Genomic DNA, 27,947 nt, shown 5'->3' with positions numbered 1-27,947 from the left:
TGACCAGCTGATGAATGGATTCAGATGGAATGTCTTTTGATTAACTTATCTTAGTCCTCAGACACAAAAATGTGCCCTTATAGTCAGAAATCCCATGTGGGATGTGTTTAACCTGAAGTCATGGGTGGAACCAAACTCCCTATGTGTGCTTTCGACCAATGCAAATCAGATTTTCACTATTGGCTGTGTGTCTCCGGGTATCTAGATGCCCGTCCCGACCTGTAATTTCTTATAATAAACTTTGTTACACTGAAAGTACTGGGTTCTCGGAATCCTTCCTTCATCATCGACAACTTCTACAACATCATCAACCTCTCGGCTGCATCAAATATACGTTAGTTTCAAGGGACTTTGGGAGCCCCGGGCAAAAGGGACCTGGGGGTCCTAAATTGAACCAAACTGCCACATGAGTGGACCCTCGTTTTAGTTGGAATAGAACTATGTTTGCAACTCTAATGAAACGCCGAATTTATGGTCAACCCGTCAGGGGGTTCTTAGCAAGTGTTACTGTGGACCAATGCCATTCAGCAGTTCTTGGGGCACCACAGTATTAGCATAAGTACTCTACTCTCAAATCCTTTGGTGATATCAATGTTTTTCTACCGGATAATAATATCCCTCAGAATGATAATGTCTGGATAAAAAATGGTCCTTCCTAAAATGAACAAAACAGATGTCCTGTGCTCCTCTGCTGGTGTCGGGTATCAGGGCCCAGTAGACAAGGGTTGAGGGGGACACTCAGGCTGAAGACGATCAATAAAGATTGAGCTGGCCCGGCGGCAGCGAGGACAGCCTTGGTCAGACGTGTACAAAGCTCAGATTAGCACTTCAAGGCTTTATCTCAAGTTTGGGTTGTAAAACATGTCCTTGTGTGTCCCCTGTATTCGATGAAATACACTGAAGAGATCTGGGTGAAATAGTTGTTACTCATCATTAAACATGGCAACACATTTGCCGGAATTACTTCTGCCTTTGTGCTGAATATTCTCAGGTTTACAACCACACAACGTGCATCTAAACACAACTGAGGTGAGAGAGAGAGTCGTGTGCGTGTGACTCATTCTGAGTGAGAAATAGTTTTTACTTATGCATGTGTAGGAAGGTGATATAAGAATAATTTGTCTTCGAGCAGAAGCCGGATGATGCATCTCTCCAACTCATCCAGGACAGACACAGGGAGAGAGAGAGAATGAGAGAGAGCTAGAGAGAGAGCGAGAGAGAGAGAGAGAGAGAGTATGTCTTTGTCATCCTCACTTGCCCATCTGTGCAGGCACTGCCGCAGAACAGCCCTGATCTCAGACATCCAATACCGACAGGAAGAAACATGAAGAGAGGGTGGGACTTGGTGTGAAAGGGAGTCAGCCGCAGCGAATGACAGCAGAGGAGAGGAGTTTCTCGCCCAGAATGCCCTTGCCTCAGTGCTGTGAGCCGGGAGAGGCAGAGAGGAAGGAGAGTGAAGCCACAGCAGAGGCAGGTGCTGAGGGTAGAGCAGAGAGCAGACATTAGAATAGAAGCACGCTGCCTACAAGCCGAGACAATCAGGGGAAAGTGTGTCAAGAGATCAAACTGAAGAGCAGGAAATAGTCACATTGAAACTTTTTTTTTCTTTTCCCTAAACTGGAGCCCACTCCTTTCCCTGTTTCAGCCAAGCTTCACTGAGCTCTTCACTCTCCTCCTCTCTTGTACGGATCCTCTTCTCCTCCTCTTCGCCCTGTCCTCCTCTCCAGCAGACCACCATGGAAACCGGGAGCCCCAGGAAGATCCAGTTCACCGTCCCCCTCCTGGACACCCACCTGGACCCAGAGGCAGCTGAACAGGTGAGGAGACGAGAAGGGGGGGATGTGGGACTTTCATACTTTTAAGGGCTGCTTCAGGCATCTGTGACATCATTGAACATTTAGTGGTAATATTGTGGAAATTATTTAAGAGGATAAACCTGTCACTTAGAGAATAGTGGGACACAAACACTGAGAAAGATTTAATTCAGTCATTAAATTCAGCATATGCAGTTACTCAGCAACTCAACTGGAGTGGAAAAGAAGGAACAGTGTGCGCAGTACAAATGATGAATTGCTGCTCCACATGAAACCACATCATCAGTATCTTATTACTCTCACGCATCTAATTAGCAGGCAGCATGTTTTTAAACGCAGCCCTGTAGTGAAAATTATGAATTTAAGATTGATTTTTCCCTGTCGCTGAGTAGGAGGTTGTTAGAGACACACTCAGCAGGGTCGAGAGACAGAGTGTTGCAGTGCACGGATGCATCTCCAGGGGCTTGGTGTTGTTTTGGGGTCTGAGCTGCACGCACTGTACGCCAGGGAGAACATGTGTGGTGTCACAAGAGAAACATGTCAAATGTCTATCGGCGATGGGATGATTCCCTCACGTTGACCTCAAGCTCTGCAGTAGGTTGCTTGACCACTATCACAGCAGAAGTTTGAAAAGATTAAAAGATACAAAAAGTAATTTGATCATTTGTTTTGGGATCCTGTAAACCCATCGTCACACTATGACATAAGTGAGGAGTATTGGTGGCCGGGTGGGTGCAGTTCATGTGCCTGTGGAGAATACAGTGACAAGACGTGTCCCACTTTCTCATTTTCATAAATATAATATGACCGGGACTGGCCATTCATTATGAATGAGCCTCAAGTAAACTGACTACCCCCCCCCCGCCTATGACTACCCCCCCCACACACCCTCCCTCGTTCTCTCCCTGCTGTTCACTCTTTGCCCCACAGAGACCGAGGAGGTTAGGAGGCCTCGTCTGTGCGTGGTGCACAGTGTGTGCGTGGATGAATTCGACCCTGTCAGGACATTTTGTGGGATGGTTGGGGAGAGGGGACAACGTTAGTTTAGCATCAAGTTAGAACCTCAAGTGAGTAACTGTAAAGGGTTATTTAGGTCGTCAACAAATAAATAAAAAGTACAGTACTAAAAGTGGTTGACAATTCTGATGAGTGATTTTTTTGGAGGTTTAAATTGTATTGTTGCGACGTAGGCAAATGTGCGGACAGATGGGTTAAAAGGCTCAGATATGGAGAATGAATGAATGAATGTTGTTGGTGGGTACAAGATTAATCTTAATCTTAATCTTAATGCATTTGAGCAAGAGGTTAACACCTGAGGTATATCATGAATGAAACCTGCAGCTTTCATATGGAAAAATCATTTCATCAGTCACATCTCCTCTGCCGACAAGGAGGAAATCACTTATAGTCTTACAATCCAAGGGGCATCCTGTAATATCATTCACTGTTGAAGTTACTTGTCCCTTGGCCTGTCGTGTCGGTCTATAACGCTGCAGCTCTAATTGTGACATCACATTTAACTCTGCAGTACCTATACAAATACTCACACTTAGTGTGGAGGTGGCTCAGTGAGCATCTCTAGGTGAACAAGGGAGAGGGGTTTGGACCAGCTGAGACTAGTTGGCCAATCATCTCTCCCTGGATTCAAAAGGCAGCAGCAGACCTATAAGGTTAGCTCAGACACCGACACAAGTGAGGAAAGATAACGTCCAAACTAAACACAAGTCGTCCTCCTTAAAAACCAATCAGTCTTGTCATGCGTCTTTTCCCATGTGTGTCGCTGTTCCCCTCTGGCAGCTCCTCGGCTGCCTTTAAAACCTGGGGATCACTGAGCTAACAGCCCAGTGCTGACTGATCCTCTGGTACAGGTGGAGGTGCTCTTCCAGCCTTCTCCCAAGACCCAACTTTATTTGAACACTCAACTATTAAAGAAACAGTTTATTCCTCTGACAGACAGCTGGAAAAATCCTAATCCCTTATGAAACCACATTTAAATCCATTTAGTTTTTGTGTTATCCTTCAGACAAACAATCCAACCAAACAACCAACCAACCAAACAAACAAACAAACAACAAACAAAGCACAAACAAACAAACAAACAACAAATCAACCTACCCACCAACTACAATGACACTCAACCAATCAGCCCTTTAAATTCGATCAAGCTGCACGAAACTCTCACATTTATAGATATCAGTCCGCTAAATATGCCTGATTAAAAAAAGAAATCAAGATCCATGAATCACTCCCCTGTGAAATTTGTGAAAATGTCATTAAACGCCCAACATCTCGCAATAAAAACAAATGGATGTACATCAAACTTGAATAGGTGGTTTCTTGGACCCTGTCCCATCCTTCCACCAAGTTTCTTTAAATAATCCTGCTGAAAAACACACCAACTAACAAACAAACCAATGGACGGATGCAAGAACATAATCTCCTTGGCAGAGGTCACAAACAACAAATACATAGATTTCCACTGAATAGCAACAACGAAACATAATTGTTACATGAAAACAGATCTCTTCAAAGTGATTCAGATAAATAAATAAATCAGAGGTGCAGCGGACTGATTCTTTTCAAAACAGACATCTCAGGAAAAGCACAAATTTCATTAAGAATGGTTCAGATACATTGAGGTCCCAGTAGTGACACAGCATGAACAATACCAAATCCCAGCTAGCTGCCCTAAATACAATGCATCCTTTGTAATTATTATTAATTGCACCCAAAATGTCTCCTGTGAATAAAGGCCAATTGTATTTAGGAGGCACACAGTAAGATGAATGGTACCTGTGTGTAGTAAAGGGGTTTCAATGGATTGTAGTGTAATTTCAGTAAATGTCAGCCGACGCTCCTCAGCCTGTAACGTCAGCAGCTGCAGTCTGGAGGGACGTGAACGCTGCACTGTGACTGGAGAGATGCTCTTTTTACTGCAGGTTAAATACGTCTGTCATCTCTTTGAAGAGGTTTATACTCCGCAGAGAGAGTTTCTATGGAGGAAAAGAAAAACAACTTCAAAACAGACGGGCAGGTGCATCATGTCCTTGCCGATAAAAAACCTTCACGCTCAAGTTGTTTTTTAAGATAATGACTCGAACAAAGAGTTTGACATAAAGGTTTGTCTCAGAACTTGAACCAGCAGCATTTATAGCACTCGCAATTCTTTAGATTTTTCTAAAATAAAACCCAATTCTTAGATTTTTTTTCAACTAAAGCTAAGGTTGGTAATCCTGGGAAAGCGATGTATGTTGTTTGTATGTGTTCAATGAGAGAATGGGCAGAATGAGTTCAGGTACGAGGGTGTGTTAGTGACAAACAGATATGGCAGCCAATCATTTCGGTCCAAATGGAATCGTGTTTATGCCAGACACCAGCTTTTTTTTATTTCAGATGACTTTATTTTGTGATGGCTAGGAGAATTTTAGGAAATAAGATAAAAACAGCTGCTTTACTGCTTCAAAAATATATGTGTCACCTTTTTAGTGTTGACACGACAATCATCAAAAATATTCAGCACATGGTCATTTTTTTGCATTTCGTAAAAGTGGATCAGTTTTAAAAGTTGCAGCATGAGAGTTGGTTCCTGGTTGCTCACACTGAGATGAGCTGCGTTGGTTTGTTCGACTGTTGCAGTAGTTTCGTTTGCTGTCATATTAGCACTTCACAAATCAATCAGGCCTGAGATAATTAGGATCATAACTTTAATCAAACTAGCAGCGGATGAGCGTGAAGGTTGGATTGTCGTATTAGTTTGTGTTCGGCTTGGAGCTAATTGCGTTGGTGTGTAATTAGCCGAGTGATATTAGGAACGCTCTCTGTAAATTGAAGCCTCTGGTACATTTGGTACGTAGTCCGTGGTTGTAGTTGTTCGCTTGAGTCTTGAGTTGTAATTGTGTCTCTCTGTCTGTCTTGTTTGTGTCTGGGTGTCTTCTGTCTCAGATCTTAACCACCTCACGCCTCCTGTTTACCTCCTCCTCCCATTCACCAACACACAGGTCGTTCTTCTATCTGTACACAAAGGAAATTCTTTTTACTTCTTCTACAAAAGCAAATCTCAAGAGAGTCTCTCAGCCTCAATGAGCCTGACCCAAGCTTGGCTGATTAGCACTGGGACCCTTTTGAATTTATTCTGAGACCACTGTGTTATGAATGTCGCACAGTGGGACTTTGACCCATTGTTCAGCAGTCCTTGCAACCTGACACCCCCCAGCTTGGTGAATCAGCCCCGTGGAGAACTGCACGTCTGTCAGAACGGCCCCCCCGAGGTCAGATCCCCACAGCAGCACACACTCATCCTCTTATCCACACACAGATACAGAGTGTCCCCCGTTATCACAGCCTCTCCGTTAGAGCTCACTCTTCACCTATAACAGCACAAACTGACTGTTACTGATAGAGGCTGAGACCTAATGGTGTTTGTTTCTAACAGAAAATACCACATTTTGTACAATATATTAGTAGCATATTATCCGTTTGAAGTATTTGAGGGAAGAGCTTGATATTTTTGGAATATGATAATTTGCTTTCTTGCAAAGTTAGATGTGTCATACAGATGAGATCAATAACAATATCAATTTATTAAATCTAAAGCAAATAGCCTTAAAATAAATCAACTTCAGTGGGAATCGAATCAGAATCAAATCTGTACATGGTTCAGCGTGTTACGAATTAATGAGTTATACAAATTAAAGATATAATCTTGTCCTTCATTGAGAGATAAACAGAAAAAATCCGCAGGTTCACTCTTCAAACCATTACACCAGGACTTTGTTTGTCTCTCTGGATTACGTCACTTTGCATTGCAGCAAAAACGATGCCAGGTTGAACCCAAAGAGAATCCTGCTTTGTTTTGACGGACTCCCCCTGCAGTCCCCATTAGAACCAATGAGAGGACGGTTTTGTTTGCAGAGCTATTATTAGTCTGAATTAATGTTGCTGGTGGACTTTTTCTCAGTAGAGACAGTCTACCTGTATCTCCCTGCTCCTCGTCTTTATGCTAAACTAACTTTCTAGCTCCGGGAAAATAATATGTAGAAGATGAGAGTAGTGTGAGTCTAAACATCTAAATCTCAGCAGGGAGGCACAGACATTTATTTCCCAAAAAGGAGGAGCCCTCCCTCTACATCAGGTTTCCGGCTGCAATAACAGGCCTTATATTATGTTTAATGCACCAGTTATATTTTACAACAAAAAGTAGTATTTACGTTTCAAATGTCCCTGGATCTATTACAGAGAATAGATAACAGCGTGTGTGTTGCATCTAACTCCCCTGCTCTCCATCTGCAGCTGGTCGAGAGATTATATCGAAATAGATACTGAGAATTTAGAAATAGAAGTCGCACTTTTCCTTCTCTCTTGATAGAGAATGAGATGGAAGCCTGAGGACAGAAGAAAGAGAATTAGAGGAAAGTGAATTATCAGTGTTCAGAATTCTGTGAATAAGATAATTCTTTCTATTCAGAAGCAAATGAGAGCAAACTGGAGGCTGTGAGGATTTATAATGGCTGAGCTCTGATTTTAGCCCAAACAATGTCAAGATCATATTTCAAATGACAAGATGAAATAAGAAGAATCCCATGAATCCTCTGAGAAAGTAATGACCGGTGCTTTGTTCTAAATTCTTCTGATTCCTTGACACCCAGTGTTTCCTTGTTCAACCCAATATGAAGGATAAGGGAGGTTTTCTTTTACCTTTATTTCCAAGAATTCATCTGATTGTCCTGTCTTTATTCTGAATACTGACCAGTGCAAACACAATGTCTCACTGAAGGTTACAGAGCTGATAACAGAGGGATTACAGTACTATCACGTCATTTCTCGAAGGCAAATCACAGTCAGGAAGAAATGTCTGTACACGTCAGGACTTTTAGCTATAAACCCTATTTCCCTCCTTTTTCACCCCAGTTCATGTGTTTGGGTATTTCATGAGAAGCTTACAAGGTCAAGTCCACTTCAAACCATATAACGTGAACAGTAGTGAAGTTTTTGTAGTTTTAATATCCAGCAGAAGATAAATATTTGTGGTTTGAAGCATCTGATAGTAGTCTTACATCTCCTTTGACACAAAGCCCTTGCATCAACAGGTTGGCCAGCCAATCAGAAGAAAGGCTCTGACTATTTTCTGAATAACACACCACCCGGCCAATTGTAGCCTGGTGTAACTTGCTGATTATAACAGGTAAATGGAAATGGGCAATGGTCAGTCCTTGCTGAAATGAGCCGGACAGATGGTCAGGTTCTCAGGGACCACGGTTTTGCAGGGTCCAGGTTGAGTGCAGGAGTGGTCGGATCCCACTGCTTCCAGCTCGCTCCCTTTTGATGCAAGTCCCTCCTGGTGGGCCAGTACATTGCCACTGTTAGTAGTCGAGCCCAGCCAGGGAACTCAAGACCATCAGGGAGGTTTGTGTTTGAGCAGCTTGACAGCAAGAGTGGCATTTAGAATTAAGAGCACTCTACCTTCCCCGTTGCTGCCAGACTTGATGGAGTTTAATTGAAATTGATGGGAACTGCAGACGAGAGCCCAGCATGTGATGGTAAGGCGAGTGCTGTGAAGGAACATGTACCAGGAGCAGCATGACAGCGGTTCATGAAGGTGAAGTTGGAAATATGTTTTGCTGGGTATCATCTATAGAGAGAGTCATCAAGCAGACTATCCTGTTTTTGGAACGTTGACTCCAGGCGGTGGATAAAGTTCACTAACTGTAATTAAGTGAGTTTGAATTCCACTCTCACACAGCAGTAATAATCAGAATCAGAAGGTATTTATTACCAAGTAGGTTTACACCTACCTGGAATTTGCTCTGGTTATTGGTGCATACAATGAACATAAAAACATAAAAAAACAATAAATACAACACACACAAGAAAAACAATAAAAAACAATATATAAAATAAAAATATATAAAAGATAAACGATATAAAAAGTAAAGTAAAAAGTGAAATGCAAAATGCAAACAGTAGAACAGTGTCAAATTGCAATATGCAATGTAATGCAATATAATATAATATTATATGTGCTAATTTAACACATATAATACATGTAATACATATAATACATACATGGTCTTGATGTAACTCACCAAACACAATGATTGATAAAGCAGCACACTTACCACGGCAAGACAGAAGGAATCCAGCGATTGGTAGAAGAAAAGTTCTAAAAAGATTAAAAGCTAAAAAAGAGAAAGATACTAAACAAGAGCTAATACAAATTTGTAATAGAGATCAGTTAAAAATGCAGATTTAGTATTTACATACAAAGTAAGATAGATGCAATGGATTTTTGTTTTTCCCATCTTTGTCTTGTTGAAAGTATATTTGTTGTCATAGAGCTTTTTTGTCTTGAAATAAAGTTTTGGTACAAACAGGATCCGCCCACCTTTCGGGGTCTGCTGGGAAGATTTGCTGTCTCTTGGCTTGACCTATATTTTCCAGCAGAGGGTATTGTGTGCAATGCCCCCGCGCCTCAAGAATATCAGGCATTGACGGCTTTTCATGCCCACCCGTCACTCTGAAGGCTGTTTTTGTCCGTTTGCTGTGTGGAGTGCCGGAACTGCATTTAAATGGACTGTGGGTTGAAAGGCAGGCATTATGGTTTGAAGGTTGAGCCTGTCCAGCAAGCGGCGGTATTTGTGTGAGCGAGGAGAATAACAATGACTCTGGGTGTAATCAGTTCCACACAGACGTTGTGCTTTAATGTGGGCCGGCATGATGGAACAAACCCCCCCCCCCCCACACACACACACACAGGGCTCACATATTTGTAAACAGATTTGGAGTAAACACAAGAGTTAGAGTTCATTGACCCATGAGCCTAGGAGTATAAAAACTGACATATTGATTTGTACAGAGTTTCACCTCAGGATTGTTTATATCCATGAGGGGGTTTCCTGTATAACTTTTTGATGACTGTAGTAGTAGTGGCCTCTTACCTTGCTGATATATAACATATACTATGACTGTAGATACCAGGTGAAGGCTAAAACCAAGGGATAATATATTTTTTGGGCGAGACGATTGGTCGATTTTAGTTATTTTGTAAGTGAGATTTTTCTTTTTGTTACATTGTAAGTTAAGTGATTTTATTTTTAAACCAAATCTCATAACTTGTTTAAATGGTTAGTGTTATCAGCACAACAAGAAACAGCAGACTGCAACCTTCAAATCAGTCATATTCAGCTACTGTATATATTCATAATGCTTCTAAATTACACCTGATATTACAACGCAACATGATCTCCTGTTGTAGGCTCCAAAGGTAAGATTCTAATTTCTGTTCAACAAAAAAAAAAACGTTTTAGCTCCAGCATTCAAACAGACTAAGAAAAAATAAAGCATTTAGTTTTTGTCTTTGACTTATATATCGTATGGGAGAATCTTTCTGTTTGGTGCCCTGTTCAACCCCGACTCCAAGAAACGGTTTATCAACAACACATTTTTGCACAGAAAATGGATGTTATGAGAAATGTGATGGCAGATTATTGAATTTTTTCGCCCGAACAATGTCAAGATCATATTTGAAATGACAAGATGGAATATGAAGAATCCCATGAATCCTCTGAGAAAGTAATGACCGGTTCTTTGTTCTAAATTCTTCTGATTCCTTGCCAGCTCAGTGGTGACTTGTCCAACCAAATACAGGGATAAGGGAGGTTTTCTTTTATATTTTTGAATGTCCTGTCTATTTCAGCGTACTGACCACTACCAGTGCAAACACTATGATTCACTGATCGTCACAGAGCTGCTAACACAGGGATTACAGAACCATCACGTCAATCCTCGAAGGCAAATCACAGTCAGGAAGAAAAGTCTCTACACGTCAGGATTTTTACCTATTTCCCTCATTTTCACCTCAGTTCATTTGTTTGGGTATTTCATGGGAAGCTTACAAGGTCAAGTCTACTTCAAACCATATAACATGATCAATAGTGTAGTTTTTGTAGTTTTATTATCCAGCAGAAGATAAATATTTGTGGTTTGAAGCAACAAAAACTATCTGAGAGTGGTTTTATATCTCTTCTGTCACAACCAACAGGTCAGATCAGAAGAAAGGCTCTGACTATTTTCTGAATAACACACAGGCATATGGAAGGAGATGGGCGGTGGTCAGTCCTTCCTGAAATGAGCCGGACAGATGGTTTTTTTGTATTTCATATGTCAAGTCAAAAAATGTTGATAGTAAACGCATCAGTAAAATGTTCACAGACAGCATTTGTAAATATCCCATCTCGCCTTCCAATAACCCATGGTAGTATTACCGCAGTATAACACTCACCCAATTAACATAATTTCTAGGACACAGTGTTTTTCCAGTTTCCTTCAATGCGTTGATGATGCATTTACATTCTCACAAAACATGCAGGTGCAGCTACAGCTTCAGATTCCTTTTCAGATTTGTGTGCAATCAAGCCACCGGATCAGCGTCTTTAAACCCTGCATCCTGGGCGTACCTGCATTTAATCGTGGTTATATATGCAAAGAAGATATTACCGTCTGAGACCTTGTGCATGGACGCTGGAAAGAGAAAACAGCACAGGTCAGGCAACACTGAACAGTTGACATGTGTCTCAGGATGTGAGTTCAGCAGTTTTCATGGACAAGCGCACAAAGCAGAACCACATCGCCTCTCGTCTGTGCAAGAAAAAGGAAAAGGCACCGAGTGCTGCTTGTTATTCACGCAGCCTTCCTGTGATCCAAGGCTGTGATTCGGAAGATAATTAAGTCTCTTCAAATCTGAATACCCAATTAGACCTTGCTGCTGAACTTTCGAGTGACTGCTCATTTTTCATAACTGCACATTATCGCTGAAGTTGCTTAATTATTTCATGTCATTAGTGTCGTAGTGTGACTGTGGTGCCATTAGCAGATCAGGTTTCACACCGTGCACGGCTCAAACATCAGATTTGTCACTCAGGCTTTGTGTGTGCTTCCTGCTATTTTGGGCAATTTCAAGATTTCCCTCTCGAATTATATTGAAAGCCTAAAAGTCAAACACGCACATGGGGATGTTAATCCAATTATTTTAACTTTGGGAATTTTTATTTGGAAATCGGTTGGGATAAAGAGGAGTCCCAGTCTTCTAGCTTCCCATTATAAAGTCATTTTCACAGCACAGCTCAAACTTTTGTGGCTCTCTGTCTTTTCCAAAAACTTTGATCATTAATTTCTCATCTCAAATGTCTAAATTGATCTAAATGATCGACTTCAAATGTCACATAAAATGCGAGTGTGATGCTTCACTGTGTCGGCTGAAGTAAAACGGCTTTGATTTTTAGTGCAGAGGCAGCGTTTAGAAAAGATGTATGGAGAACTGGAGCTCGCACCACTTCTGGTGTTCATCAGCACTTTGTCAGCTCTGTGTAAGGAGTGCATCTGTGTGTGTGTCTGTGTGTGTTTGTGTGTTTGAATGATTGCCTGTCTAATTGAATTCAACTAGAACAGCCTTTTAGGGTTTATTGAGAAGTCATTTATTTTGTAAACTCTCACATGGAGCAGTTGATTTGTAACACTAGTGGGTCAGAGTGTGCCACCATTATTAAAGTTTGCAAACAAAATATGACTCTATAACTATTACAGTTTGCAAATATTACACATTTTCTATATAAATAACTTTACCGCATGTTGTTAAATTAACTTACAAGGTTTACTGTGAGAAAGTGCTCAGCATGGCTGATGTCTTCATATTGTTATACAAGTGGGGGAATCTCTGTTTTTCTGTTGGATACCTACAACGCAAATGAAGACATGACAGCAAAATGGTCACTACTTATTTGAACTCTTATTTAAAATGGAGGGTAATTTTCCTTGTTGTTAATTTTGATGCCATGCTTTTAATTGAAACTAGGGTCCTGAAATAACACTGGTTTTGCATCAGAGCTCCAGTATTTCTACCCACAGAGATTTGCGGTTTGAACACAAACTGCTGAGCAGCGCAGTGAATTGTGCTCGTCTTTTCATGTACGATCCCAGAACGCTCTATAACTGCTACACTCCACTAATCATGAGCCAAGAAGCAAGTAGGTGGTGGCAGTTTGCCCTGCAGATCTCCCAGCGCAGCACTGGGAGATCCAGCCCTGCTCGCTCACAGCTCAGACGTCTGCAAACTGAGTCCCAAACCCCAAATATGGAACACACACTGTGTTATGGGCTCTGTGTAATGATAACCATAATCCTGGACCTGAGGGAGCAGGACTGGACTCCCCGACCAGTCTTGTTTGTAGAATATGCACATTTCAGTTTACTGCTTAGCATTTTTTGTGGAGCCAATAAACCCCAATGGAGGGTCTGTGTGAAAGTAGAGCAAGAAAGTGTTTTGGGGGATTTAGATAATTCAAAACACTTCAGACTTAATATCTTCTTGGCATTGGGGAGCAAAATATTTTTAATGCAACCTGTTTTTCTTTTGTCCAAAGATTAAAATGACCTGTAGAATGACATTGTTCCACTTTTTTTCAGATCAGACGACGCAGACCCACTCCTGCTACTTTAGTGGCATCCAGCGATCAGTCCTCACCTGGTGAGAAACTGAAACGCACACACACACACACACTCACAAACACACACACACACACACACACACACACACACACACACACACACACACACACACACACACACACACACACACACACACACACACACACACACTTTTTTATCCCATTGCTCCGAGGCAACTGACATTACGAAAGAGATATTTGTCACAGAAGTGACAGCATGATAATAGAGGTCTTTAGTTATTTATTTATTTTTGTCTCTATTGTAATTTTATTTTCTATTTAAAACATTGAAGGTGAGGAGCTGCCTCTGCTGAGAACAGACAGTTCTTGTTTACCTTGGTGTTGCAGCTGCCGGCACGGACACTGACTCCGGTTTTAAATCTGCAAACTGTGTTAATACAAGTGAAATAGTTCAGTCTCTCATCTTCTCACTCAAAGATATCTTAAATCTCAAAATATAATGACATCCTAAGTGAAGAATCTTCAGCTATTGTTCAGAGTGTCTCTCTGTGTAAACTGTGAATACTTGAGAAATGCTTCCTGATGTCTGAGATGCACGGGAGGTCCGTTAACAGTTAAATCCTGGTGTCTTGTCTCTAGACTTGAATAATTAATGACGGTATCCCTGTTGTGATAGCATGTGTGTAACATTACACACATTTCTGGAGAGGTGTGATGTTAGCAGCTGCTCTGAGGAAGAGGAAACACGTGTGCAAGTGATTGACTGAAATCATAGAGAGCGCCTCCGCCCGCATCGTCTGCTGACGTCTGTTTATCAATTTATCTTGTTTGGTTAGTTTATTGTTTTCATGATTAATTTAGTTCTCTGTCCTGAATTCATCCAGACTTTCATAGCTCTGCTCGGCAGCAGCTCAGAGCGTCTTTCTCTGGTTTTATGGTCGGGTCGTGGGTCGAGTCCAGAATTGATTTAAAGATAATTGGAGCTAAGGGGTCGATTCCGATGCTGAGCTTTGCAGGAACACACCAGGTTTGGAAAACTAGACGAGTGCAAGAGTCTGGAGGGAAGATGCAAATCGTCTCACTATTAATGAATTTTTACATATATTTCATTTATTTATAGCTGTTTACAGGCTTTAATAAGCAAACAAGATATGTTATTCAGACCAATACCATTTTTTTAACCCCCACTCCCACACACTGTGGATGATCCTCTTAGTTTTTCATATTTGAATTAAGTCTCATCTTTCAGTTGAATGTGGAGCAATGTTTGAGAGACAGAAATGTATTAAACTCTCTGTCTGCCTGTATGTGGAACGAACATCTTGAGAATGAATAAGATGCAGTCTGGACATAGGATACGTTCAAAATCGATAAACCTTCCGATCTGAGGCAGCGGCGGCTGTGACTCATTATCGTAAGTGACGTTGACGATCACGACAGCAGCGCGCTTACGACAAGGGCAGGATGGCACAGACCGGGAAAACAGTCCATTCCAGGCAGGCAGGTTTAGAACAGACACTAGTTATTATAACAATAACATTTTAATATGTTAATCTTAACATTTAAGCGTCAGTCACAACACCTAACATTGTGGGGAGCTGGTTTTTGTACCCAGATGGGATTTGTTTCTCTCCGTAAAGTGATGAATGCAGGAGCAGAGACCCGCACAATAACAAGTTACAGCCACGAATATGTTTCACACACCTCTACGCATTTGTATCAGGCCTGATGCTGCATCTCGATCTTATTGTGCTTCAAAAGTGTTAGAGCAACAACAACATCTGTAAGTGTGTATGTGTGAGTGTGTGTCTCCTCTCAAGGGATCTTGCTGATCAAACACAGCAGAGCTCCCCAGAGTTATCCTGTTCTATGAGTCATCCACTGTGTGTGTAACTCACTGCAGAATTACAGTAAGAGAGGATCAGTGGGGAATACAGGGCAGAACGACTCATTTTCACCTGGAGAGGAAAACAGAGTGTTATTTATAGCGACCGCCACTGACACATATTTTCAAATCACAACTTTTCTATCACTAAGACTTCACATCCTTCATGTTTTTATCTTGAAAACAACAAGACAACAGTTCTTCTAAACAGATAGATTTCTGCTGACTTTGTGTTTGATCATTTGTGCTTGAGGTGTGTCTTTGTGCATGTGCGTATGAGTTAGTGCGCTTGCTTCTGTGTTTGATGCAATAATTGGACAATGGGCATGTGGAGCTTCTTTCGAATCAACTTTCATCTCTGAATGAAAGTGCAGATGAAACACTGAATAATCCTCAAGATTAGAGACCAGGGGAGAGAAAACAGTGTGTAGTGGAAAGGTATATAAACTAGAGGAGACTGTGGGAATGCCTGAGGGGTTATGAGTAAAGAGGATATGTGAAATTGAATAGATTCTATATAAACATGTTAAACTTTTTTTCTTATTATCATTTTACTTTAAAATATTTTGCACCTGTAATTTCTGAAAAACATCAGCAAACATGTCACAACTTTCCAACTTCACAAAATTCCCATGGGTCCAAGGTCGTGAATACTTGGAGCTCAATTAGCCCCCTAGTGGCCATAAAGGCATGCATGAATATTATCTGTAATTTTCATAATAACACCGGTTTTATACTGTAATAACCTCCAATGTGGCAGAAGGCTATAGTTTTATAATTAAGCAAAACCTTTGAAAACACACAAGATTTCGAACTTGTATTTTGCAAAGTTGCATCATTCAATCTCTGTCCATTGGCAGCACTGGGAGAATGTGTCTGTGTGCCGTCAAAATATGCCATAAAGTTTTTACCGTCCTGACAGGCAACCAGAACTCATCATAGCCTCGGCTCTAATTGAGCCTCTTTCCCCTGATAGGCGGGGAGACTGCAGTCATATCTGTCACTCAGGTTCTGTTGGGCAGCCAGTGATAGTGAACTGATTGAGCTTAATACTTGGGATATGAAAATTAACCTGCAGATATTCTGATACATTTTTCGTCCATCGCATTTGCCCCGAGATTCTTTCTGAGCCCCCAACCTTAAAGTTCAAACTGCGCTTATAAACACAATCACATTTAAATAGGCAGCTGCAGACCCATTCTTTATTGTTTTGATTGCCTCTTGTTTTCATTTGGAGCTGACAAGGCACATGAAAAGCATCATAACCTCCCACCAATTAAAAACAACAATGCATTTGGTCTTGGCAAACATTTATTTGCATATATGTCAGGGAAAGGAGGGTGGTAATTGTTCTAATCAGCAGGTGTTGACAGACAGAAATATTTGGAGAACAATGCATTGTATATTAGAGGAGAACCGTGTGTGTCCATGTCAAATTTATTATTAGTTTGAATTCCATCTCACGCTGGTTTGCACCTGTCACGTGTCTTTCTTCAAAATGAGAAACGCTGAGAAGGACAGCATGTCATGGAGAGATTCAGACATTGGTGGAAAAATTGGAAAGAGACGAAGGGGTTGACAGAGACTAACAGAGGCGAAGACAGTTATCTAATCAGACTCAGAGACACAATCGGAGAGCGAGACAGTTACAGTGCGAGGATGAGGATGTGCCAGATACGAGGGGGATGGGGAGAACTGTATACGATGATGAGGGAGAGGAGCTGTGCTGGTGCAATGATGGTGTGCCCTTCATCAAATAGAGCCGTGCATTATTTAATGCTCTGCAGATTGCTCTGTCCTGTGCACTGTGAACCCAAACAGCACATCAGAAGAGCAGCCACAGATGTACAGACAGCCGGGGTGGAGGCCTAAATAATGAGGGAGCAGGGACTGTGTTCGCTGCTGGCCTGATTTGAATCTGCTCTGAAGAGGGGGCTGGGATTTTGGGAGGATTCATGTCCGCAGTGATTCCTGGAGAGTAACAAACTTCACTTAGACAAAAGGAAGAACAACAAAGGAAGAATATTGACACATTTATTGCAATTAATAAAATCCATTTATTACCTTCTGCTCCAGATGAGGAGTTGCTCCAGCAACAACACTGCTTCGTTATGCAAATGCTCTCATAAGAAGATCCCATATTGGCTGCTGTCACATTTTTATTCAAGGTAACAGAACTTTCATTTTAGTCGCTTGTTAATTGCGTCATATCCGCTTTACCTGTGGCTTTGCTCATCTCTGCTATAACTTCTGGTTGAGCATCACCAACAACTTTCAGAATGTTATATCTTGTTTTAAGCAGTAAGTCCTAATTTCAACAAATTATTTATAAAGTAACAAATGGTGACACAATTTGTATTTATTTACTCTTCTTGAGTAGATAATATCAGTGTTTGAATTCTCGTTTCATTGCACATAAGTTGTAAGATTTTTTTATTTTTATCCCAATTCTTTTGCCATAACCTCTGCAAAAAGAACAGAGATAAACCCTTTTAGATGCAGGCCTGTGTGTGACCCTATTTGTTTGTCGCTAAACTCACGGTTCAGGAGTTTTCTCTACTTTGCTCATTTCTCTTCATCAAATGCAGTGTAGCAACAATAAACTGACAACAGCCATGGCAGGCGGCTAAATTAGAGTCAGACGACCCTCTCTGTTCTCATCTGGCTTTGTGTCAGACGCTCAGTCGGCTGGGAGTTCCTGTGACAGACTCATCACTGCTGAAATGGCTTTTTTTATTGGCTTCTTCTCTCACTATGTCCTGGTTACGCAGACAAATCAAGCTGAATATCATCCGCCAGAAACCCACACGTTATGTTTCTCGACCTAAATGATGTTTCAACCATGTCCTCTCCTCAGGCTATAACAGTATCCATCATGTTGTTTGTTCAAATGAGGCCACTGCTGCTCTGTTATCATATATACACTGTTTTTAAAATCAACGATAGAACTCAAGTGACACACAACACTTATCACAAAAAAAATACAAGACACACTAATCTGCACAGCTGTAGTAATAAACAATAGTTATTCATTACATAGTCATACACATGCATCTATATCTGGCTTTGTGTCAGCATGTATACAAGTACATGCACATGTATGTTTCAGGTTGTTCTCCCACGAAGAACAACATGAGTGGGCGTTTCAGCAAATACTGCACGAAACAACATGTTGATGTTCAAGTGACAGAGCCCTCTAGTGGCTGTAGCAAGTATGACGGGAGCAAAGGAGGAAGTTAAGCCGGAGTTACACTTGCTGTAAACTACACATACGTGTGCACATGAAGGCTGCCTCGTGTATCCTGCGTCCATTTGGAGCGTCAGTTGTGCACGTCCTCAGAAATTAACCCTACGCGTAAGCCAGATGCAATATGCACTTGACCAGTAGGGGCAGTGCAGCAGAAGTTAGGGAAGCTCACTGGTGGGATAAAACAAATATTAGACCGACACGTTTCAGTAACTGTCAATCACCTGTTTATAAATCTGAAGCTCCACCCCCTAACTTGAAAGACAGCCTTCCACTGGCCCATTCCCTGGTATCTATTTGTACCGAAATCCATATCGGCTGATATGAACCTTGTCACAGCTGTGTGGAAGTAACTTGAAATAAGAATCTGTTTCAAGCACGGCTTTAAACATGCACAGAATAAAAATGAATCATTCCCGAAAAGAAATCAAACTGTTTTCATAAGACCGCTGGGTTTGTGTTCTGTGCAGAGTAAAGGAGTAAGAGAATGATGAATATAGAAACAAGCACTTCACTGGCATTTTGAACACCCTGGTGAATACTTTTAAGTTGGAATAATATATGCACATGCTCACTGGCACACACACACACACCCACCCACCCACACACGCACACACACACACACACACATAGACACACACACACACTCAACCCCCCTAGTGCCTTGGGATGCATAGGTTGCCAAGCAACAAGGCGGTGTCCTAGAAAAAGTTCTAAGGCTGGAACATGGGGCTGGATGCAGGTTCAACACATTCACTATTGATCACAGTTAATGGTTTTACTGTTCTCCAGTCAACTGATTTTATTATATTTCAGTGGTTTCCTATGGGACAACAGAGTCCTGTTTCACACACTACAATCTTACATGTGGTTAATATTGGGTGTTGCAATGGTGGAATGTTACTGAAGTACTAAAGTACACAAAGTACGTGGTGCCTATGTACTTTTTATTATGATTACAATTATCTAAAACTTTACTGGTTATGTGTAAAATCAAGATTGTGCATTCAAAACACATGAATGGGTTAAACAATATGATAGAAAGGAAGCAGACCAAAACATACCATAGCTATTTTTATTTTATAGAAATTATTAAGTTATTTGTAGGTAAAAATAACAGTTTTGACAGTTCAGCAACATTTCATGGCCCCAGCCTGTACGGGGATTTTGTGATTTTACGACTCTTCGGGAGTTCAGGAGTTTGGGTAAACAGAGCTTGACAGTTCATCAGTACAATAATATCCAGAGTCTGTTTTTATTTACCAGTTATAAAAAGTAACTCCGCCCACGGTGCTTGGTTAAAAACACTTACTGCAGTGTTTTTTTCCAGTGTATCAGATGACCATGTGGCTGGAGGTCACTTTGTATCCACTCTGCTCTGCACTGTCTGGACGCAGCAGCTCTCCAGCTCCACTGCTCTGTTCAAACCATTAGGAAACCTGCACAGTGTGTGGGCCCAGTGTACTCGGTGCCCAACATGTTTGCCTGTAGGTCTGTGTGCACCTTGAATGTCTCATTGTTATCGCTTTGTTGAGTTTAGAACTGAACTGATTGTTTTCTTGATTGCAGAAATAGATGAAGATCGTCTCCCAAACCAGCTGTACAAGGTAATTGAATCTGTGTATTGTATTTCAGTGAAATAAGATTAAAGAAACCGGATTATACGAGATCTGTTCTTCTTTCTTTTTTTAAAAATTAGCTCTACTTCTATTAAAACATGTTCCATCTTGGTGCTCTTTGTCCAGCTGTTAAGCCATGTTGATGTTTTATAGGCTGCCTTGTTGAACTCCCCTCGACAAAGACGAAAAGGGCAAAAGGGAACTCCGACGATGAAAGGTCAGTGTCATCAGTGTTGTCATCGTCCTTAATGTGATGTTGGTATTTTATGTGTGAGCTCACACTTTGCAGCAGTAAAGCTCTAAGCTCTTGCTGCTCTTTCTCGGAATTTACTCACTTAATTCTCTCCAACACATAATTCTCTTAATTTGCTGCCATAGGGCAAAAATGTACGAAAATGAATTAATAAAACATTTGCTCCAGTTAGTCACCACCAAGCATTCTCTGCAAAAGGCTGCCACAGCCTCAGCTACAGTAAAGTCCTGTATCTTGTTCTATTGAGTTATTTATAAGACTCATGCTGAGCCTTATTCTAAACTCAAACTGTCACCCATATGGCTCACAGAGGCCTGCCGGAGAAGAGAAAAAACAAAAAGCGATCAGATGAGGCTGGTGCCTGTCTTCATCATTTAGATCCCTGCCACTTTACAAGGTCGGGTAGAGAGCAGGTGTTCATGTTTCTACAGTTACAGGAACAAAGTAAGTTAAATTCAAGTCAAACACATCGGCTATAAAAAAGGCCAACGGCAGCAACTGTTCCCAAAACAGCCCTTCTCAGAAGAAAATGAAAAAGGTTTGTGTAAACAAAAGCACAAGCTCTTAAACCACCAGGGAGAACATGTGAGAAACAAGATGTAATGTAAAAAAAGGAGCTTACTGAGTTTGCACAAGCTGTTCACTAAGTGGGGAAAAGGAAAATTACAAAAGATACACAAGGTTGTAGCAGTTAATTCAGATATTGTATCACCAAAATAGAATCAATACATATAGTAAATTTACCAATAAATAGAAAAAGAAAAGTAATACACATGTAGTTGGTCACTTTTTACAGTATCTTTTCACAGCAGTAGGATTTTTCACAGAAAGCTAAAACTGAATAAAAGTACAAGCAGTCCTGTGAGAATTATTTTAAAACCGAATATAAAAATGTCCACCTATCCTATAATAGGATGTTATGTCCAATTTCCAGTCTCCAAATTGCTCCTGGAGATCAAATGTCAGCGAAATTGAATTTGATTGGTGAGCCCAATAGGCAATTGATGAAAGTGTGTTCTACCTCCAGGGGCCTATGTCAACCTTGGATCCAATCAGGGCTGCACTTGTCTCAGCGAGGACTCATTATCTTGTGTTTTCTGACCAGATCCCAGATTTTTTTTGTTGCTAAAAGCAGAACCGAGTCGGACTGAATAAATACAAAGCCTGAGAGACTTTCCAGCACCTGACATCTCTCTAGGTTGTTTCCTTTTCTCATCACAGTAAAGCAGCTCCAAACCTATTTTTACGCATGTAAATTAATTTATGTTTTCTATGTAGCATGCTTCTAACAAAGAAAGGGAAGCAGGGGAACAATAAGACGATAAATTAAATTTGTAGCTCCAAGATGGTTATTCTTCAATAAGTTTCACATATAAACAGCTTTAAGTGTGATGACTCACTGTTTGGAGGAAACTCGAGGGATATATTCCCATTAGAGGGGATTAAAAGTGATAAATGGTGGTCGAAAAAGAAGATTAAAATAATCTGCAAACTCGGATGCATCTCTACGTAACTCCCCCCAATCAGTGCAAGTTGTTAATTTAATCTTGTTGGTTTATTTAAAATGCTTAACCTACGATATTCATCTGAAGTGATGGATTTCTCAGTAAATCTCCACCAACAGAATATTCTTCCTTCAGCCTCTCTTTACTAAATGTGGTTCATATCCTTCTTCTCTCCCATTGGTTCCTTCATCTAACACCATGTTCTTTTTTTGCTCGTCCTCCTTCTCCCCAATGATGCTTCATATACTTTCTAGTTTAACTTCACTGTTCCTCCCATCCTCTCTCTCTCTCACACTCAGTTAACCCTTTGATATCTCCCTACCTCTCCGATCTCCACCTGCTTCCTCTCAGAGCTGCAGTTCATGGTGGAGCACCACCTGTACAGGCAGTCGCAGGGAGCCGGGGACGAGTGCTCCTCGGAGAGCTGCCTATCAGACCGGCCCAGCCCCGACTCCATGCCCGCCGGGGAGGAGCTCCCGCACGACAACGACTCCACTTCGGAGGCCTTTGAGAAACTGCGCTGCCAAATGGAGGGTATGTTTGAAGACAGTGAGTAAGTCGATTTCATTTGCATGCTTGCAGCGTTGCGGGCCGCCTCACACACCTACTTGAAACCCTACTACAGACTTTGGCACAGAGAAAATCAAGTTGGCCAACTGTGTGTATGCAACTTGTTAAATGGCTCTTCAGCAGTAAATGTCTGCTTCTCTCCTCTTAGTTATACTCGTTCTCACGATAACTGCAGCAGTAACTAGTAGGAAGTAGTAGAGAGGACATTTAGGCTACCCAACATGGTGAAAATGATGCTGTTTCAAGTCAAATTTGAATGTCAGGGCTAACTGACACTTGGATTTTCATAAATGGGTGAACTGTCCCTTTAATGAATGGGTGAGGAGGGCCAAAAGGCAGTCCGCCAAAACCGGTCTGGGTCAAGCAAAGGTGCAGAGAAAGGACTGGATGGATGGAAACAACAAGGTATGAGAGTGCTGGAGCGAAGGAAGGACATGAGGAGGTGACTGCTGCCTCTGAAAAATGGATGTTGTGATACCACGAGAATCTGAGAGCAGATGGTGGGATGAGGGCCGAGGGGAGGGAGAGGAGGAAGCTGCAGAGGCATATTAAGGGAGAGGAGTAAATCCAAATAAAGCTTATTAACATGACGTAAGGGTGCGGAATTGAGAGAAAAGAGGATGAAAGTGAAGCGGAGTGATGTAGGAAGCGCGAAATTAGCTGGAGGGGACGTTTGTGCCTGCAATGTGAGGTTGAGAAGAACGAGGGGGAAGAGGCTGAGGGAAACTAAAGCCCTGTTCAGACCAGGTGTTTACATGTGTCTCGGATGATCTGGTTCCAAGTGGAAAGCTCTGATTAGGTCAGTTCAACCAAGGCATCAGAATGAGTCTCCACATGTGTCTTGAGTGGCGCCTTGTGATCGGAATCTCACCTTCCCACTCTATATGCAAATAAACATGCACATATTTTCCATTTGCAGCTAGAATCTGTTTATAGCGATTACTGGCTTATCAGCAGGTCAAAACATGGAGACGCACAACCATTCCCATTCACTCAAGGTCAATTTAGAGTCTCCAGTTAACCTAAACCCAAGCTGCAGATCTTTGGCCTGTTGGTGGAAACCAGAGTACTCAAACCTCCCAGACACAGGTAGAACATGCAAACTCCTCATGGAAATACGAGTCACCCTATAGTTCCATGCCATCATCACTATAGATCTATGTATCTTGAGCTAGCAGCTTGTCAGGTTAGCTTATCTTAGCATGAAGATTGGAAACAGCTAACGTGCTCTGTCCGAAGGTACCTTTGCCGTTTACTCGAGTGTCGGTATCTGCTGCCTGTCAACCACAAAGCAACTCAGCGTATATAATAAAGTGCAGAACTAATCCTCTAATGCAAACACTTGCATTGTTAAAAGGCCTGGGCTCTCACTGCCTCCTCTCTGTGCCAGATACTGCACAGCCCATGACAAAAGGCAGAGGTCAGCTTTGAGACTCCTGCCAAATAATTCACTGTAATAGCGGCTGAGTGGATGGTCACAGAGGGCAGCCCACACTGTTCGAACACATTTAGTAATTACCCAGGACTAATGCATCACGAATGGACGGGGCGCTTTTATCCAAAGCAATAGCACCAGAGTGCAAAAATTACATTGATATTGTTAAGTAATTAAATTAGAATTGATTGGATTGACACGGATTTTATTAATAGAAAAAATAGGCAACAAGATGAAACCATGTTTGTTAGGATTGCTCTTTTGCTACAGACAAACTTCTGATCAAGCTTTCAGTTAAGATGAAAAGAAGAAGGAAGGCGGAGGAAAACAAATCAATGACCACTAACACCAGTCCGTTGGAGTGTGGCTTCAGCCTTTTGAATCCATGCGGCAGGAGTAAACAAACACAACTGAAAATGTCACATGGTATCGATCGACATTACTTTCATATCAGAAACCTGCTTCATGACACACGGTGTAAATAGGACGTAACAATAAATATCGACTGAGAGCTATTAATCCACGGCCACGTGTGATGGAGAGGACTCTTCTCTCTCTGGTTTCAGTCGCTATCATCACCTCGTCCTCTATTTGTCGCTCTCCCCCCCCGCAGGATTCTCCAGGGAGAGTCTATTAGAGGCTGCAGGTGGAGTCGAGTGCCCCCTCTCCATTGAGAAAGAGGATTGTTCCAGCGTGGCCGGTGTAGTCGATCCCTCATCGCAACAAAACAACGCACAAGCAGGTACATCAGAGTCAAAGGAGCCACAGAGAGGCAAGATCCTTTTCCTTCTCGAGTCTCTATCGTCTCCTTCATGGCCTTTTCCTAGATTTGTTAAACAGTTCAACAGGCGGGGGAAGTTTTCATGCAATCCCTGGCTCATTCACAAACATTTATGAAGAGGTTTTGATCCACACTTCAGAGCTCCGCCACGGCTGACATACCCTGGGAGGCAGCTACATACAACAATGGGAAATTTTGTTTTTCGCACGTGGGTGGGGGTGGTGGTATGCAAGTTGAAAATGTAGTGCAAAAATTCTGCTCATACTTTGTCTAGTAGAATCTTCTTTATGGGAAAAGATAGAGGAGGAGACACTGGAGGGAAGAAACAATAGATAAGACGTTTCGAGTTTTCGAGCTCCTAAAACTGAGAACTGTTGTTTTTGTTATGTATTTTTTAAGTACATGTGACATTTATGGATTCAGGTACGATATTCAGCACCTGGTCCATACTGGTTTTCATGAGAACAAAGCAACAGCAAAAACACACACGTTGCCCTTTCTCTTCCTAACAGAGAAACAGCAGTTACACAATGTATTCAAGGGGCTGCGAGAGTCCATTTTTGCTCCCTCATGTCAGCCTCTCTTCTCCCGTATTGTCTCTCAGTCTTTTATGTCTCTGTCTATATTTTGCAGGAACAAAAGCTGCAGAATCCAGCGCGAGTCAGCCGGCTGAGGAAAAGACAAAGAAATGCAGCCTGGAGAAAGAAAAATAGAGTTTTTCCCCCGGACGACAAAATGCTGCTCAGTCTGCTCAGCCAGCCCAACACAATGACAGAAGATTGTGTGTTCAGATCCACGTGTTACAAACATCAGGACATACAAAAATCTACAGTCAGGCCTTAGTTACCACCTCGACAACAACAACAAAGGTTTCTTCTTTTATTTTCTGTCAAAGGGACGATTCCATTTTCTGTTGCTTCCACTGAACTCGCCTAAAACTAAAACTAGCCTACTGTAAAAACAGTCTTTTCCTGTCTCGGTCACACAGTCATTATTATTCACTACCGCAACTCACATGCTTAACGTCTCCTTGAATGTTCAAAGGCAGAAAATCCTCTATTTGAAATTCTATCAGGCAGTTTTCATCATCACGTGCCATGACTTCTGCAAGTTTTGTTCCTAATCTAAGCAATAATAATGAATTTGTACCTCATAAATAACTTGGACTTAAACTATCATTTCGACTTCTACTTATGTCATTAAGTAGGATTTAAATGCTCAATTTAAAATTAGTACACAGTATATTTGGGTTCACTGACAGTTTAAATACATAAATATATGTTTACAATAATAGACTGGACATCTGCAAAAGTCTTCTTAAAGTCCAACTGACGATAACATTTATGTTTAATCTGCTACAGCGCAATTAGGTATTTAATTTATGAGTCCATGAGCTGAGAGCTAATTGTCAAGTATTTTGATAGTTGATATATTTTCTAATAATGAATCGGCTACGAGAATCAAATGGCTTGATTTTCAAGACTTCATTCCTGTTACACAAGGACACGATTACTGGTAATACGTTAAATAACAACAACAACATTAGATGCATTGAAAACCAGACTTTTACCAGCCAAGCCAACTGTTTTAAATCTCTAGTCGGTAAGCAGGGTTTGTATTAATTTACGTACTTTGGATAAACAAGGACAAATCAATGTCCAGCGAAAAAAAGGGAATTGTCATTTTTTATGCTTGAACACTTTACGGAATCGGAATCCTGGTCATAAAACACGTTTCTGCATGACACTTTCACTTTTTTTCTAAGATATGGTATCAACAATGTTTCATGTTGAATGGGAAATATTATTTCAACAGCAAAATATTATTTTAAATGACCTGACACAAATTGCAATTACTGACATTCCCTATTAATTCTAGTTTTGTCTAAACTACATCACACTGTTTCATTCAATGTTTCTCATCTGTTGTTCCTATCACTCTTTTGGCATCATCATGTAGATTATGTGACAATCCTTCCATAACCTCCACCTCAATATGACTATTTCTGACAAAAGAGTAAAACAAAAGAATAAAACTGAAACAGAAAACTAAAGCCACCCTAGTGTTGATGTCACTTCAGCAGATGAATCAGCCACATTATGAGCAGTTGAACGAAGAAAGACCTTTAAACATTCCTGTGCAAGCTTTGAGTTTTCTCTTCTTCAATGTATTTATGGACCATGTAATGTTTGTTCTGTTTTTGAATGGTAATTGTTAAATTTACATGAATCAAATCTGGGGAGTTTTTGTTCCAGTTTTACTTGAATAGATCGGGGATTACATCTGTAATCTAAATTTGTTTGATACAATAAAATGTTTAAATTGGTGATTGGGTGTGGTATTATTTTTTTGAAATAATAAAAAAATTGTTGTCTTGTGTTTCCCAAAACAAAGTCAACCAGGATCTGCGTTCCTATATTTACATGTCAAAACCGGCAAATTGGTGAAAACTCCATCAGAAAACTTCAACTCAACCGTCAGTGTCAATTAGCAGGGTCTGACATCACTGCACCACTGCTCATGTGTTCAGTTGAGATTCACTTTGGCTTTATCCTAAAAATAGGCACCCTGGAGATAAATAATTCACTGTACTCGGCGCCAGGAGCGTAAAAGACACATTCATTTTTCATAAACAGAACTGTTTATGAAATATCTTTGGGGACTCTCCAGAAATTTGAACTACTTGTGAAATCTATACGGATATGTATGTTGCCTTTGGAGGTACCAGTCTGTGGGAGACTGCTCAGTGCAAATCGTTGTTGGAATGTCGGTGTCATCATTTGATTTATTTCACTTTTTTGTTTGACTCATTAAGAGAAGATGATGAGCATCTTAAAGAATTGCATGATTTGCTGTTCACACACATTAGAGAAGCAATCACGTCTGTTTTGTGTCTACATCCTCACTACGTGTGTGTAAGCGTGTGCTGGGGGACGGGTAGAGAAGTAACAGAGCTGTGTCTTCAGTCATTGTGTTAATTGTTACGATAAATCCTCCTCAAATACAGAAAAGCTACATTTCTTCTCCTTAAATAAGAAAGAGAGAAAACATGATCATAAACTTCTTTCAGTTTGAAGCTGAGGCCTCAGGGCAGTATTTCCCTTTGCTTTACAGCCCCTCCTGCTGGGAGAGCAGAGAACTGAAGTCAGCAGAGTTTTAAGGGGCACTTGAATGTGACATTTTCATGGTGCATATTCAAATCATAGGATCATCGAAAAAGCACGTTTAAGAATGTCTAAATAGAATAGGTAAGATCAGGGGTTTTCGTATAGATATGAAGTGTGACCCATATTAAAGATAAATGAGTAGGATATCTCGGCCTCTGTATCAAACTTCCTGCACCAGAGACTTCTTTAAAATGTTCTGTACCATTTTGTGC

General features: G+C 41.1%; 1 protein-coding gene across 2 annotated transcripts; it reads left to right on the top strand.

The window, feature by feature from the left end:
• Nucleotides 1–1,396: 1,396 nt before the first annotated feature.
• Nucleotides 1,397–26,895, top strand: LOC128447809 (protein phosphatase 1 regulatory subunit 1A). Of its 2 annotated transcripts, XM_053430177.1 has the most exons (7): nucleotides 1,397–1,817; nucleotides 13,272–13,332; nucleotides 19,975–20,012; nucleotides 20,178–20,241; nucleotides 22,134–22,316; nucleotides 24,401–24,529; nucleotides 25,202–26,895. In XM_053430177.1, exons 1-7 carry the CDS (start codon nucleotides 1,737–1,739, stop codon nucleotides 25,279–25,281), a joined length of 636 nt encoding a protein of 211 aa, XP_053286152.1. In that variant the 5' UTR covers nucleotides 1,397–1,736; the 3' UTR covers nucleotides 25,282–26,895. The 2 variants fall into 2 exon arrangements, with proteins under 2 accessions (XP_053286152.1, XP_053286143.1); XM_053430168.1 differs by lacking the exon at nucleotides 25,202–26,895 and having other exon boundaries at nucleotides 24,401–25,152.
• The last annotated feature ends 1,052 nt before the right edge of the window (nucleotides 26,896–27,947 follow it).

Source organism: Pleuronectes platessa, chromosome 2 (assembly GCF_947347685.1).
Source record: "Pleuronectes platessa chromosome 2, fPlePla1.1, whole genome shotgun sequence".
Classification (NCBI taxonomy): domain Eukaryota; kingdom Metazoa; phylum Chordata; class Actinopteri; order Pleuronectiformes; family Pleuronectidae; genus Pleuronectes; species Pleuronectes platessa.
The sequence above is the reverse complement of the archived record's forward strand: the minus strand, read 5'-3'. Positions and strand labels throughout refer to the sequence as shown.

Excerpts from the sequence above, each read along its gene's own strand:
- LOC128447809 (XM_053430168.1), top strand. The coding sequence starts at position 1,737 with ATGGAAACCGGGAGCCCCAGGAAGATCCAGTTCACCGTCCCCCTCCTG. Across the intron at positions 13,333-19,974 it reads CAGCGATCAGTCCTCACCTG|AAATAGATGAAGATCGTCTC; the intron begins GTGAGAAACTGA and ends TCTTGATTGCAG. Across the intron at positions 22,317-24,400 it reads ACTGCGCTGCCAAATGGAGG|GATTCTCCAGGGAGAGTCTA; the intron begins GTATGTTTGAAG and ends CCCCCCCCGCAG.